General features: G+C 40.3%; 1 protein-coding gene across 1 annotated transcript in view; it reads left to right on the top strand.

Annotated features, from left to right (window-relative positions):
• PHLPP1 (PH domain and leucine rich repeat protein phosphatase 1) overlaps nt 1-14,307 on the top strand; it is a 220,325-nt gene that overhangs the window by 160,599 nt on the left and 45,419 nt on the right. Inside the window, exons 5-7 of the mRNA XM_048839707.2 lie at nt 8,286-8,432; nt 8,999-9,229; nt 12,880-13,082. Coding sequence (XP_048695664.2) covers nt 8,286-8,432; nt 8,999-9,229; nt 12,880-13,082 — 581 coding nt within the window. The remainder of the gene's footprint in view (nt 1-8,285; nt 8,433-8,998; nt 9,230-12,879; nt 13,083-14,307) is intronic.

Genomic DNA, 14,307 nt, shown 5'->3' with positions numbered 1-14,307 from the left:
CCTTGTCTGTGTCCTCATGATATGACTATTCAGGAATAGGAGTTGTACAAAAGTGATGCACTGACTATTTGTGATCAATAAAAGATCCTGTGGTACTTTTTGCAAGAGCAGAGATGTCATTCTAGTCTTTCCGGCTCATTTCTAGGGTAAGTATTTATATTCTGCCCAACTGAAATTCCCCCTGTACTTTCAAGTGAAAAACATTTTTTCACTTTTTCTGTATTCAAGAGCAAGTTCTAAATTTGTTTGGACTTATTTTTATTTTTGCTTGGCTCTTTGATAAAGTATTTTTCTCTCTCAGTACCTAATAAATACCTAGTAAAATTGATTTGGATGCTCATTCCTATTTTTTCTTCTGCTGTTAAGCTTGTTTTAAATGTAATATCTGGACCAGTACATTTAAATAGCAGAGGCATATTGCCTTCAGTAATTGTCATAGCAGTATATCGAAAAATTACAGCTGAATTTCCTGAGCATAAAATATTATGCTACTTGCTATTAGATAGGAATAAGTTGGAGATTAAAATCTTCACTAGTTTATTTGCATTTAATATTCCCTTTTATCTTGTAATCACATATGGTTAGTATGAAAACACATTGATTGGTGTTCTCAACCACTAACTTAATTGGACAGCCTTTCTAATTTACATATACTTGGCAGGCTAGGATTCGGGTCAAATCTAGTTTAAATCATACGGTAAACTTTTTTCTTGATCGTGTTTTTTTTGAAAAGCATACTGCATTCTGGAATAGAGGAGTGGAGTTTTTGCTCTCCATCTTATTGAAATTCTGCATATGATCGTTATATATGCTTAATTGAATACAGTTTTTATTTTGGTTACAGTAGTAGCTGGATTATTTGCTTGTTAATAACAGAAACTGGGTGTCAAGAAAATTTACTATAGCAAGGAAGAGTTGGAGATTGTTGAAAAAGCGTCTTGCGTGGGGAGCTTTGTATGTAATCATAATAATTTGAAAAGCTTTCCTATTTTGGCACTCTTGTTATTTAAGAAGAGATTCCTGAAAGAGAAGGGTCTCTCTCCAAGCAGTCTGCTTGCAGTTTAAAACACACTGGTTTTGTAATTGTCAGGTTGGCAATACCCGTCTGCAAAGGGGCACTCACCTTGAATGCCTCCAATCATCTGGGTAAGGAACTGCAATCCTTTTTGCCCTGGTTCCTCCTGCAGGTTACTGACCGACCGTGATGGGTCTTTAATGGCTTGGTGCTCTGGCTGAGTCTCAAAGTCCAAATCAACCCCTTCCAACATATTAAAGAGTCCAGCAAATAAGCAGTCTGTTTCCTTGGGCTAGGGTTTTCAGCCCCGGCTCTAGGCTCTTTACATTCAGCCCCTTTTTTCGTGCTCCCTGATGAGGCATGTCCCCTTGTTAGAGTTTACACCACTTTACCTGTGACGGGTTGGGGAACCTGGACTGCCCACTACTTCAGATTCCATCCCCGGCACCCCTATACACGGCAGCTACGTCCTGCTTGCGTGAATCCGTTGCTGCTATTTCCCTGGGCCTTGTCCTACCTTTTTATTTCCAACCCATTTCAGGGCCAGGTTTTTTTCTCTCTCCAGGCCAGAAAGGAGCACATTTCATTATTCCTCTGGTCCCAGCCAGGAACTGACCTGCTAAGGCCAGGCAGCTCCTTTTATCTGGGCCAGCAGGGCTATGATTAGCTGTTGCTAGCTCCTCTAGCTCCTTTGTTCTGAAGATAGACTTCCAGTGTGGAGATAAGTATAGATTTTTACTTTCATCCCTTAGGATTTCCTTTTCTTTGCAGGTGAGAATAGTCTTTCCCCAAGTAAGTAGTTTGCAATAGGCTATTGCAGAAATTGAGAATTGTTAAATCCTGCTTCTGTGTAAAGCACCATATAACTTCAGGTTGTTTCCATTAACAAAATATTTATCTTTTTATGGTCTGGCTGATTTTTATAATAGAATAAAAGCTGCTTTTGACTTGGATGTAGTCCTAGTTTGATTTAACATCTGTGGCTATTTGTATGTTTTGAAAAGTGAGCCACTAAAGTTTGAAGTTGCTCTTTGTGCAGTGAGCTACATTTCCTTTGTATAGTCTTCAGTGAAAGATATACTTTTGTCTGCATATAGAGACTTTGAAGTTCATCTTCACGAACCCAAGCGCCCTTTACTGTGTTGGATTGAGAAAAAAATGGCAGGGTCCCTGTAGTGTTAGTAAAAATGCAGTAAAACTACCAAGGACTGGGGCTTAACTTTAGTTTGTTTTGTTTGTTTGCATGGGGATTTGAAAACATTTTTAGGAGGTAGGGTTATATTTGAGTTTTAGTTACTCATCCAATTAACTATGATTGTTAATTGGTTTGGTAGCCAAAACAAACTCAAATACAATCCTTACCCTAAAATTAATCAGTTATCTCTGTCTGTTCCTTGTTTTGGGATTATTTTCCCTGTTTGCTTTTGTGTGTTGTCATCCCCGTTCTCAGATGCATTGGAGCCAGTATAATAACTTTGCCTTCAAAATGGAGGGGAGATCTGAAGCACTCTCCTTCTTCTCTGGCATCTGGAGTGAAATCCTGGGTGTATTAACCCAGTGGGAATGTTTTCATTGACTTCAGCAGGATAATGATAACCCTCTGCATCTGGATTATTGCTGAAAGATTGAATGGATCCATTTAGCACAGTCTTTGAGACATCTAGCTTCAGGGAAGGGTTTTCCTATCTGGAGAGAGCTAGAGTAGCAGGGGCCTTCATAAAGCTTTGATCCTGACAGTTGCATGGCTACTTTAAAGTCTTAATGACTATACCTTAAAGGGAAAAGAGATGCTGTCTGTCTTGTATTTCTGGCTCTAGGGTAACTAATCCTTTGGGGAGGCATTAACACTATGGTCTAGGAGGGTCTGAGACGACAGCTAAAAGAGACAGTAACTTGGATTATTAGTAGTAAGAAAGAAATTTAACAAGCATGTAAGCTATTTGGCAAATACTTGTAATGAGATTGCCAGCCAATGTAGCAGACCTTTGGCGTAGAGGTAGGTTCTGTTCCAATACTTAATTGCCACATCCTGCTTGACTGCTAGCTAGTGCTCTCAATGTTCTGCTGGAGTTGAGGAGGAGAACTTTTTTTTTTCTGTCTGAAATGATGTTCTATTGTAACCATAAAATAGATGCATCAAATACCAAAAATCAGTGGGAATGTTGTTTTCTTTCATGTTTGGTCCCTTATTACTCTAGGTATCCTGGTTGGATATAGTAAAAATCACCTTTTGTATAAACACTTTTTGATAAGAATCAGACAAACTGGGTATGTCAGGCCAACTGCTATGGCTTTGCTTGACTAACAGCACATAGCCAGCTTTACTGTGACCCTTATTTCAAACATATTGGAACACGAATTCTATGTAGTATAATCAATATTCCTTTTTTGTACACTTCCAGTGGATCAGAATCCTAAAATTAGAAACTGTGATAAACGTGCACATATTACTGTGAAAGAGAACTTGGCTTGTTGAGCCCCCCTGCCCCCCCTCCCCCCGCTTTCGTATATGTCAAACTAGAGTCTCTCCTAAATTGGCAGCTTCAAGAACAAATAATGTGGACATAATTTGGCTCAGTTAGAACAATTAGTGTTCAATCATCTTGCATGTTCAAAGACCAGAGTTGACATGTCCGTATTTTGCTCTAGTTTAAAGTTAGGACTCTCTTTGGTCAGGGAAATTATAGAAGGCTCAGAATCAAGTTTTCTGATCTTGGTGTGTTCAGGAGAGGAAGGAAGCACAATTCTGCAAGTGGCTTTTTTTTTTTTTTTTTTTTTTTGAAGAATGGCAAAAGTCTAAAGACAGGAGGGAGAAAATGACACATCTTGAATTATGGAATCAGCATGTCATCAAGTAGTTAACAAATGATGTACATTGTGGAGTTTTCTCCCTACCAAGGAATGCTGCAAAGGCACCAGTGTTGCTTGTCACCACTTTTCTAGTTAATACTGTCAGCACAATGTAATAATTTAGGAGAAACGGAAACAGTGGATATTTAATTCTTTAAGCCCACTTAAATTAAAGCCTGATTCCTTGTGCAAACTAGTCCACAGAGAATTGTAGTCATTTACATATCTTCATGGTATCCTAATTGTATCAGTGACAATGTATGTTAATGGTATAACTCTAAATATAAAAAACATTGGAAGCAAAGTCAGTATTTCAGATCAGTTCATTTTTGGCAATGCTCCATAATAACACAAACACCCTAGACCATTAGGGATTCATGCTGTTGTTAATAAATGTGAAGCAGGTGACTAAGATGTGAGCTTGACTTACTATCTTTATTCTCTGAGCAACTGCCCACCAGCCGTCATTACTAATATATCTGCTGAATAATTTACACTGCTGTATGAAGAACGTGGCTTCAGCATCTTGGAACTGAGAGAACACACAGACGGAAATAAACAACACCTCTCCCCTCTGCTCATCTTAAATTACCCTTTAATGGGGGGATAATTCAAAGTATACAGTCCTTCCTTCCAACTTTTCTTTAAGTGTAATTTAGCAATCATTATTCTCTTCCGTGTGATGTTCGAAACATACTCAAGAAGCAGTTTAAGTATCTACCTGTTGATAATTTCATGTTATTCAAAGAACACTAGTTTTGTGTGTGTTTTGAATCTCCTCTTGTAAGTCTTCAAGCTGGCAATGCTCTGAGGCCATAGCCAGTGTAATAATCAGCACATAAGGCTAATTTTCTTATGGCTGATTAAAAAAATGTAATGTTTGTTTTAGAGTTTCTCCATGGTTGTAGATGTATTGACTGTCACTTTCTCTCTTCTGCCCTCCATCTCCCCTCTTATTGCAAATTGAAGTTACGTTGAAATATTATTTCTATACAAGTCTGGGTCCGTTATGCATCCCACTCATGTTAGTGTTTGGTGCAATCTAGCCTGAGGGGGAAGTAATGATGAAGTTTTATCACTGGATCACTGAGATGTAATCCCTTAACTGATTTTCTTCCTTACATCGTGATAACACTTTCCTGTTGATCAGCTAGAGGTGTGAAATGAAGCTGACAAGTGGAAAGCTTACCCTGGTGAATGAAGGACCTCAACCATCTATTTCTCACTGGGTGACTAGGCAAAAAAAGGTCAAATGAAATTCAGTGTTGATGATAAGTACAAAGTAATTCAGGTTAAAAAACATAATCCCAACTGTACATACAAAATGATGAGGTCTAAATTAGCTGTTAACACTCGAGATCTTGAAGGAGTCATGGATAGTTCTCTGGAAACATCTCTTAGTGTGCAGCGGCAGTCCAAGCTAACAATGTTAGGAACCATTAGGATAGGGGTAGATAATGAGAGAAAAAATATCATGACACTATATAAATCCATGGTATGCCCACACCTTAAATACTGCATGCAATGCTGGTCACCCCATTTCAAAAAACTGGAAAAAGTATTAAGAAGAACAAAAACCATTAGCGCTATTGAAAGCTTCCATATGAGGAGAAAGTAAAAGGACTAGGACTGTTAATCATAGAAAAGAGGCAATTGATAGAGGTCTATAAAATCATGAATGGGGTAGAGAAAGTAAATAAGGAGGTGTTATTTATTCTTTCCCATAACACAAGTACCAGGGGTCACCTATGAAAATTAATAGGCAGCAGGTTTAAAATAAATATAAGAAAGTACTTCTTCACACAAACTACAATCAATCTGTGGAACTCATTGTCAGTGGATGTTGTGAAGACCAGAAGTATAACTGGATTCAACAAAGAATTAGCCAAGTTCCTGGAGGATAGGTCCATCAATGGCTATTAGCCAGATGGTCAGGAACGCAACCTCATGCTCTGGGTATCCCTTAGTCTGCCTGAAGCTGGGACTGGATGATGGGGATGGATCATTTGATAATTGCCCTGTTCTATTGATTCCCTCTGAAGCATCTGGAACTGGCCACTGTCAGAAGACAGGATATAGTGCCAGACGTACCACTGGTCTGAACCAGTATTACCATTGTCATTGAAGCCTTTGTAAATGTTACACATCTTCACTGTCTCAGCTTCCAGTGACATAGCCCCTCCTCTTTGATATATATACAGCAGCGGTGGGCAAACTTTTTGGCCCTAGGGCCACATCGGGTACAGAAATTGTATGGAGGGCCAGGTAGGGAAGGTTGGTGGAGGCTATGCCTCCCCAAACAGCAAGGCGTGGCTTGGCCCCCGCCCCCTATCCAGCCCCCCGGAACCCCCACCCCTGACTGTCCCCCAGGACTCCCGCATCCTATCCAAACACCCCTGCTCTCTGCCCCCGGGATGCCCGTTCCCTAGCCAATCTCCCCTGCTCTCCACCCCCTGACAGCTCCCTTGGGATCCCCTGCCTCCATCCAACCTTCCCAGTTCTCCCCTGTGCGGTGGGGGAAAGTGGGGCTCAGTCCTTTCCCTGTGCATTTCCCCTGCTCATTTGGCTGCTCTCCCTGACAGTCGGGCAGGGCTTGCTCCCTGTCTGGGCTTGACTGCTGGGGACAGGGGACAAGCATGCTGGGGTGGAGGGGGGGCCCTGGCTTGCTCTGCCCCTGTCCCCGGCAGCAGAGCCCAGGTCCCTTGACTGCCCCCCTGCACATCCCCCTGACCGTGCTGCCCTGGAGCACCAGGTCTGGCAGCACTATAGCCGTGCCGTCCAGCCGGAGCTGCAGCCACGTTGCCCAGGCGCTGGGGGAACTGTGACTGCAAGGGAGGCAGGGAAGGAGGGGAGCGGAAGGGGAGGGGTCAGGGGCTAGCCTCTGCCCCACTCACAGCACTGCTGGGGCGTTGGGCTGGCTCCTCCGCAAGCCTGTCCTGACCCCACTCCATGTTCGGAGCTTAAGGGCCAGAGGGAAGGGTCTTGCGGGCCGGATGTGGCCTGCGGGCTGTAGTTTGCTCCCCTCTGATCTAAAGTCTAACTATAGTCTGAAGGCATTGTTTATATCTTGATGGAGGAAAGTTTTTGTCAGTGGCTGCATATTCTGTGTTAGTCAGCATGCAAGCTGGCTAATTGGATTGTTCCCTATCTTTTTTAATCTTTTTGTAGTTTTTATTTTGTAACACTTTTTTGATTGCTTTGATTGTCCTAATTTTCTAATTGGAGAACAAATTATTTTAGGATATTAATGTGTCTGGGCAGTCCCCGGGCTGCAGACTTCTAATCGCATGCTTTTAGAGCTCTTTTTTGTCTATACAGTTAGTGTCAGTAGGTGTGGTACCATTTTCACTGACTTTCTATAAGAACACAAAGGAACTGAGATTTACTGATGGGAAAATGAAGTCTGAATAAAATGCATTAGTTAGCCATGCCAGAAAAGAGCTTCCTCTCATCTATTGGCTCTGACACAGATCTTTTCATTCATCCAGTTAGTTGCCTTTAGGCACTCCTCCCAGAGGTTGTTAGGCAACCATAACAATGTTGCTGCACATGCAGGCTGGCTAATTGGATTGTCCTCTCTTTTTTTAACCAGTATTTTTGCATTTTTAACAAGGTGAGTGTAGGCTGCATATGCAAGTTTTCCTTTCAAGAGATATGAGAGACCGAAGTTTTTAGGAATCCCATGACATGTGTCAGGAGGATAAAATTATGAAATCAGTGTAATTGCAGGCACCCTTGTCTGCAGATATGCAGAATTGAGATTTTAAAGAAGTGCTTCTTCCATTACCAAAAGTGTTGCTAAATTTAAGTTTACTGTAATGGATATTCCCTTTCAGTTCAAATTAACATAAAAATCTATTAAGAATTTTCCAGTTGAGATATGAAGTCTGCACAGATGAACAAAACTGAGCCATGCAGCACAGGGTTTTCAGTTGAAAGGGCTTATGTAGAGGGAACCATGCACCTGATAACTGATGCTGCTAACTATATGGGTGGTCCTGTAGCATGAAGCATGTTAGTATACAGTAGTACTTCAGTGCAAGATCAAACTCCACAGAAGACATTGTTAAAAGTAAAATCTACCATACTGTTCTGACAGGATGGGGGTGAATATTGCACTCTGATGCACTTGTAGAAAATGTATTTAGTGTTTCACTCTGGTTTCCCTCTTCTGCCTATATCAAATGGTGCTTTGACATCAAGGGAATCAACAAACTTTCAGTGGCCCACTTAAGTATCTTTAACTGAGCCTACAAATCTGTGTATGACACCCAGAAAGTACAGACTTGAAATGCACACCAGCAGCATTCAAATAATCAAATGTACGTTATATTTCAGTTACTACAAGACAACTGTAGTAACTTGGTGCATTTTATATTCCATTTTCTTAAAGTGTGTTTTCCTCTGTTTCTTATTATAGATTCACAAAGTTGAAGAGCCTTAACCTTTCCAGTAATCATTTAGGAGACTTCCCATTGGCAGTTTGCAGTATTCCAACCCTGACTGAACTCAATGTGTCCTGTAATGCTCTCAGAAGAGTTCCAGCAGCTGTAGGCGATATGCACAAGTACGTATTTTTAAACTTAATGTACGTACTCAGTGGGATCCTATTGATACAGACAATAGAAGATTGTGAACCCCTATGCATGTCTTACTATATGTATGTATACACTCTCTAACTTGCTGCACTGTTTGTCACAGAGAGTTTGCTTTTATGGTCATGTTGAGCAATTAGAAACAGCAGGTGGGGGAAGAGTTGTCTTTGTTCCTAGCTTTTCTATTCTCAATGAAATTTTTAAAATAGCTTTATTTATACTGGGAAGACGAATTTAAAATCCATTTGTTGTATAAACAAAGCTAATTGTGTAAGATCTAAAGAAGGCTGCAGTACGTGCAAGAGAAGTGGGAATTCTGGAAACCTTTGAAGATGTGACACAGCTGTGGTCCACGGTGCAGAATTAGCAGAGCTTGTAAGATTTTTGTCATATTTTTGCACACCTATGTTATGCTTACCTTTTTAAACTTTTTTCTCACTACCTTAGTTTTCTGTAACCTTAGTTGACACGATTTGTGCTGAATACATGTTCGGTACCAGGAAATGTAGTTTAAAGGGTCATTTTATTTTTCCCCTAGTTTGCAGACGTTTTTGCTGGATGGTAACTTTCTCCAGTCCCTTCCTGCTGAATTGGAGAGTATACATCAGCTCAACTATCTGAGTCTTTCCTTCAATGAATTCACGGACATTCCAGGGGTACTAGAGAAGCTGACTGCCATGGATAAACTTTGTATGTCTGGAAACTGTATGGAGACCCTCAACCTACAGACATTAAGAAGAATGCCTCATGTTAAACATGTGGATCTAAGGTAAACACTTGAGGGGAAAATAAGCAAACTTGAATTATTGGTGTAGAAGTTACTTTTACATGGTGATAGTTGGCCCTGGGTGTGATGCTGTTTATATTAGTTCATCATACCACATTTCAAATCATACTATACAAACTCACACTGCTTACGATGACTAGAACTCTCTTGGGAAAAGGTGGGGGTTAGGGAAATAAAGGATTTAATGTTTAAAAAAAAAAATCTGTAAATTTAAAAAACGAAAACAAAACAAAAAAACACCTTGCAAAATCACTGACACGCCCAACCAGGTCAGGGTTTCATTGTGCAAGTAGTGTATAAACATACAATAAATGATAGTCCTCTGTCTGAAAGAGCTTACAACTTAAAAGACAAGGAATAACAGATGGACTAGACAAACAAGTGGGCAGTAAAGGGGAGAGAACAAAAATATGATACTGCACAGATTAGTTATCTGGACAATACCTAGCCAAATTCATCATATGTAATATTTTATTGATGATCTCAGCAGTGTGTTGACAAGTCCTCTATATAAACAACTGTGGTGGGGCTCCCCTCTCTGCTAGATTGTTTCAAATTCTTACAACCTTTGGGGAAGCATGAATTCACCCAGGAATCACTCCAGTGCACAGCTCTCTCCCAATGCATTTATTAGCATGAACAGAATCCCAATATCATTAAATAGAGCAGTCATTAGGAGTATGACATAAATCCAAAATGCTTAAAAGGAAGTCTCCCTCCATCAATCACAAACTGTCTCAGGGCCCCTCAGAGCCTCAGCCTCGGTCATGGATTAAGTCATCTTCTTCCCTTTGGATAGTATCCAATTCTTACGGCATGCTTAGATTGCTCCTTAGGACAATTCCTGAGCTCCAAGTTCAGACTTTTGGCCTGCTGTGTTCTTTTAGTGGTAGCATGGTCCCTCTCCACCACTTGGAAGAGAGCTAGCACCGAAGTAAGGATGGAGTTTCCCTGCCAGTTTTCTAGTCAGCCAGGGCTCTGTGTGGGTGGAGAGGCCAGTTTCTCCAGTCCCTGTCCAATCCTAACCAATCAGGCTCTGGGGGAGGGATAGCCTTCATGGCACTGCTGCAATGCTGATGAGCAAAGGAGTGCAAGGTTCCAAACAAAACTGGATTTCAGAGTGCTTTTTGGAAACTAGGTTAATATAACTGAAATGTACTGGATATCGCGTTGTCACATAGCCCGGTTTCTTTGCAATGAAGAAGGGCCAGTACAATGATGGATCCATGAGGAAAGTATTCAGATATTGCAAATGGACCCTTAATCTGTTTTTTTAAAAAAAGTTGCTTTTTAAAATTGTATGTGGGCTTCTCTTTAAAACTCAAGTTCTAATAATGGATGTGAAAAATCAATTTGATAATCAACACACTTTACTAAGTGCAGCTCATTTAGGAGAAGGCAGACTGGTCATTGTGAAAAGGGTGCAAGTCCTAGAAACGCTCTCTACTCAGCTCTAAGGAGGCCTCAGCTGGAGTAGTGTGTCCAGTTCTAGGCACCATGCTTCAGGAAAGACAAAATTGGAGAAGAAACAAGAGAGCAACAGAAATGATTAAAGGTCTAGAAAACATACCTACAAGGAAAGATTGAAAATACTGGATGTGTTTAGTCTAGAGTAGAGGGGCGACATAAGTCTTCCAAGTATGTAAAAGGCTGTTACAAAGAGCGTGATAAATTGTTCTCCTTATGCACTGAGGACAGGACAAGAAGTAATGGGCTTAAACTGCAGTAAGGGAGATTTCAGTTAGACATTAGGAAAAGCTTCCTAACTGTAAGGGTAATTAAGCACTGGAGCAAATTATCTTGGGAGTTTGTGGAATTTCTGTCATTGGAGGTTTTTTAAGAACAGGTTAGACAAACACCTATCAGGGAAATCTAGAGATACTTAGTCCTTCCTCAGTGCAGGGAACTGGACTAGATAGTCAATCGAGGTCCCTTCCAGTCTTTCATTTTTATGATACTGTGGAACATATGGCATGATTTTCAGAGGTGCTAAACACCTCCAATAATAGGGCTAATTTTTTTTGTAAGGAGGAAAATTTTGCAGATTGGTTTGTACTCAAATGACCCTTCTAGTTTTTTCATTCGCTTTACATAGCAATGACTGTATATCCTATGGTAACAGTGAATAATATTGGATACACAAGCTGCCATCCAGGAACCAACTCTCATTATAATGACTGATTTTTAAAAATCATTCTTTTTTTTTTTTTTTTTTTGAACTCTTTGGTCATTTGGTGATGGGGAGAGGGAGGAGGAAGCTCTTGATCTTTAGGAGAAATGTGAGTGTTCACTGTGCATCCAGTGATCCATTCCTATCCATGTAATGTCATTGAGCTTTTACTGTCTATTAGCCAACCAGGTTTATACTGCTCGAAGTAAGAAAGGAAAATCATGAAATCCATGATGGCTGTACCAAGCTCAGCTTTTGAACATTAATAATATTACTCGGTGGCCTCATAGTACAAATAGGCCTGAACCAAAATAGTGTGTCAAAATATCCTGAACTTTGGAAAAGTCTGCTGCTCGGAGCCCATCTCTGTCATCTGCTTCCTTGTACCCCAAGAGATGAATATCACTTTTTAAATAATGAATGTAGTACTTCACCAGCTTGAGTGTTTTGTGTTGGATTTGTTCATTAACCCTATCTGCTACATGATATGTATAATGCTGCAGTGAAACCAGGGAAAAGCATTTCCTGTCTAGTTAAAAACACCAAGCTGTGTTGACTTTTTTTTTAAGTTAGGTTTCGCTGCTAAGACAATTTTTTGAAGTGCACTGAAATCTTCTTGTTGCTCCTTTTTATAGATCATCTCTATGTTCATAACAATTCCTGGGGAGGTCATTGAGAACTGGCTGGCTTCAGTCTAGTAACTGCTACATTGAAAACAGTAAAGCAGTAAGAACTGTTCTTGTCTACACAGTGGGTTAGTGTGTGGCAGGCTGGTGCACTGTAGATTCATACCCAGACTTGCTGCATACTAATTCACTGGGTTAGATAAGCCCTTACTTCTAGATCCTCTCCCCTCGTTACCTTTTGAGTTCAGTACGCTTTCTTCTGACTTGGTATTTGGTTGCCTTGGAAGGTGGTGAAGTGAGATGTGAGTGATGGTGTGTGGAATTTAGAATTCTGGATCTTGCCTTTCAGTAAGTCAGACTCCCAGTATTTTCAGCTTCTCACTTCAGCACGGTACGTACTGGTATCTGCTCGGCCTGTCTAGCAGATGACTACTGTGGTTCTTTGAAGGCTAGCCAAACTGTTAAGGTTTTACTTTTTGAGTAAATCACAGCAAGACCACCTTTATTGTGTTAGACACCATAATAATAGCACTAGCTCTTACGCCGTGCTCGGTAGATCTCAAAGCATTCTTCAAAAGAGGTCTGTGTTGTTATCGCAGTATAACAGTAGATTTGATAAGAGCTGAACCATCCTGTTTAAAGATATCCCAAAGAAGAGAGAAGAATAAAACCAATTACAATGGAAGTAGGTCAGGATCCTGAGGCTTATCATTGTGTCCTGGACATCATGGAATAGCTTAATTGGAGTGCAAAGTTGATCTTTTCCTCTACCCTGCCAGAGGGGAGTGTGTAGTAATTGTGTACTAGCAACTCTTATTTTTCCCTCCCTTTGCAAGATTGAATGTAATTAGGAGGCTGGTGGCAGATGAAGTAGACTTCCTGCATCATGTGACCCAGTTAGACCTACGAGACAATAAACTGTGTGAGCTCGATGCAACAGTTTTCAACAACATCGAAGTGCTGCACTGTGAACGGAACCAGCTGGTGACCCTCAAAATCAGTGGATATTTTCTCAAAGCTCTTTATGCCTTTTCAAATGGTAAGGCTGTTTTTAAGGCTATCATGTTGAGGTCTGTCCTTTCGTTATCTGGTTTTCTTACAGCAGAATGAATGCTTATTAAGTGGAATACAGATAATTGGACTTAATCAAGGGGTCTGTTAATATGACCTTTGGATAAATGAGAACCTTATGACCTATATCACGTCAATGGTAATTTTAAGTTTCAAAAATTATGTTCAAATGACACTAAGTGACTGACTTGAAGAACACAGCATCATAGAAATTTAGAATGAAGGCAGAAATTCCAGTCTTAACCCTCCACATTATACAATGTCAGAAGAGTCTTGAAAGTGTTAATTACCCTATATGCTATGTGTGTTGCCTTGCCAAGGCAAGTGAAGGAAGTTGTTTCTCCTTTCTGGAGGTAAGCAGTGTTTGAACAATTGGCCTTTTGGGAGACCTAGTAAAGTGGTATGTATTTTTATGAGCAGATCTCCCTACCTGTGTTGTGGTTACAGTTACAAATCCTATGGTCAGTCAACGTTTTGGTTATGATCAACTGCTTATTTCAGTCAAAAGTGATAGGATAGGCAAGGACTGTTCTGAAACAGAAGCAAGGGACTCTTCACAAGTGGTCCTGGGTGAACCAGCCAACATAATTTATTACTGTCCAATCTCTCTCCTCCTTCCCTGTTCTGTTTTCGTAGCTCGTTTTACTATTTGTAAGTTGTAACTCTGAAGGTAACATATTGTGTACGTACATCTTCATTTTAGAACACTATGTAGGCTTAATTGTAATTTGTATTACTCACAGTGAGTTTCAGCCTTCATTCTGAATTGAGAATCTTAATATTTGTTGCATAGGTCTTAGTTTTAAAAACCTTATTAAACAAAAAAAGTGCTTACATTGTTACTAGTGGTACATAATTATGAAATGCCTGCTGGGCTGCTTAAAAAAAGAAAATCCCACAGGAATGCAAATGACTCTGACATTGTCACTGAATCCCAAATTGAAGAATGTGCTTCATATCTGTGGGATCTGGTTGAGCATGGCACATCTAAGAGATGACCCATTGTGTCTGAGAGGAGACCATCTGCTCCTGGTACCCAGTAACAATGACTTTATTAATTAGTGAAAAAGTAACACAGATTTATGCCTGTCTCTGCTGTCTTATTAAATAGAGAGAGAATAAAGGAAATAAAGCCAAAGGTTGGAGCTGTGGGTAGGAGGAAGTTGGGAAAATAAAATGTCAGTCACTTGTTT

The sequence above is a fragment of the Caretta caretta genome, chromosome 2 (genome assembly GCF_965140235.1).
Source record: "Caretta caretta isolate rCarCar2 chromosome 2, rCarCar1.hap1, whole genome shotgun sequence".
Lineage (NCBI taxonomy): Eukaryota > Metazoa > Chordata > Testudines > Cheloniidae > Caretta > Caretta caretta.
This window is presented reverse-complemented; position numbering and strand designations above follow the sequence as displayed.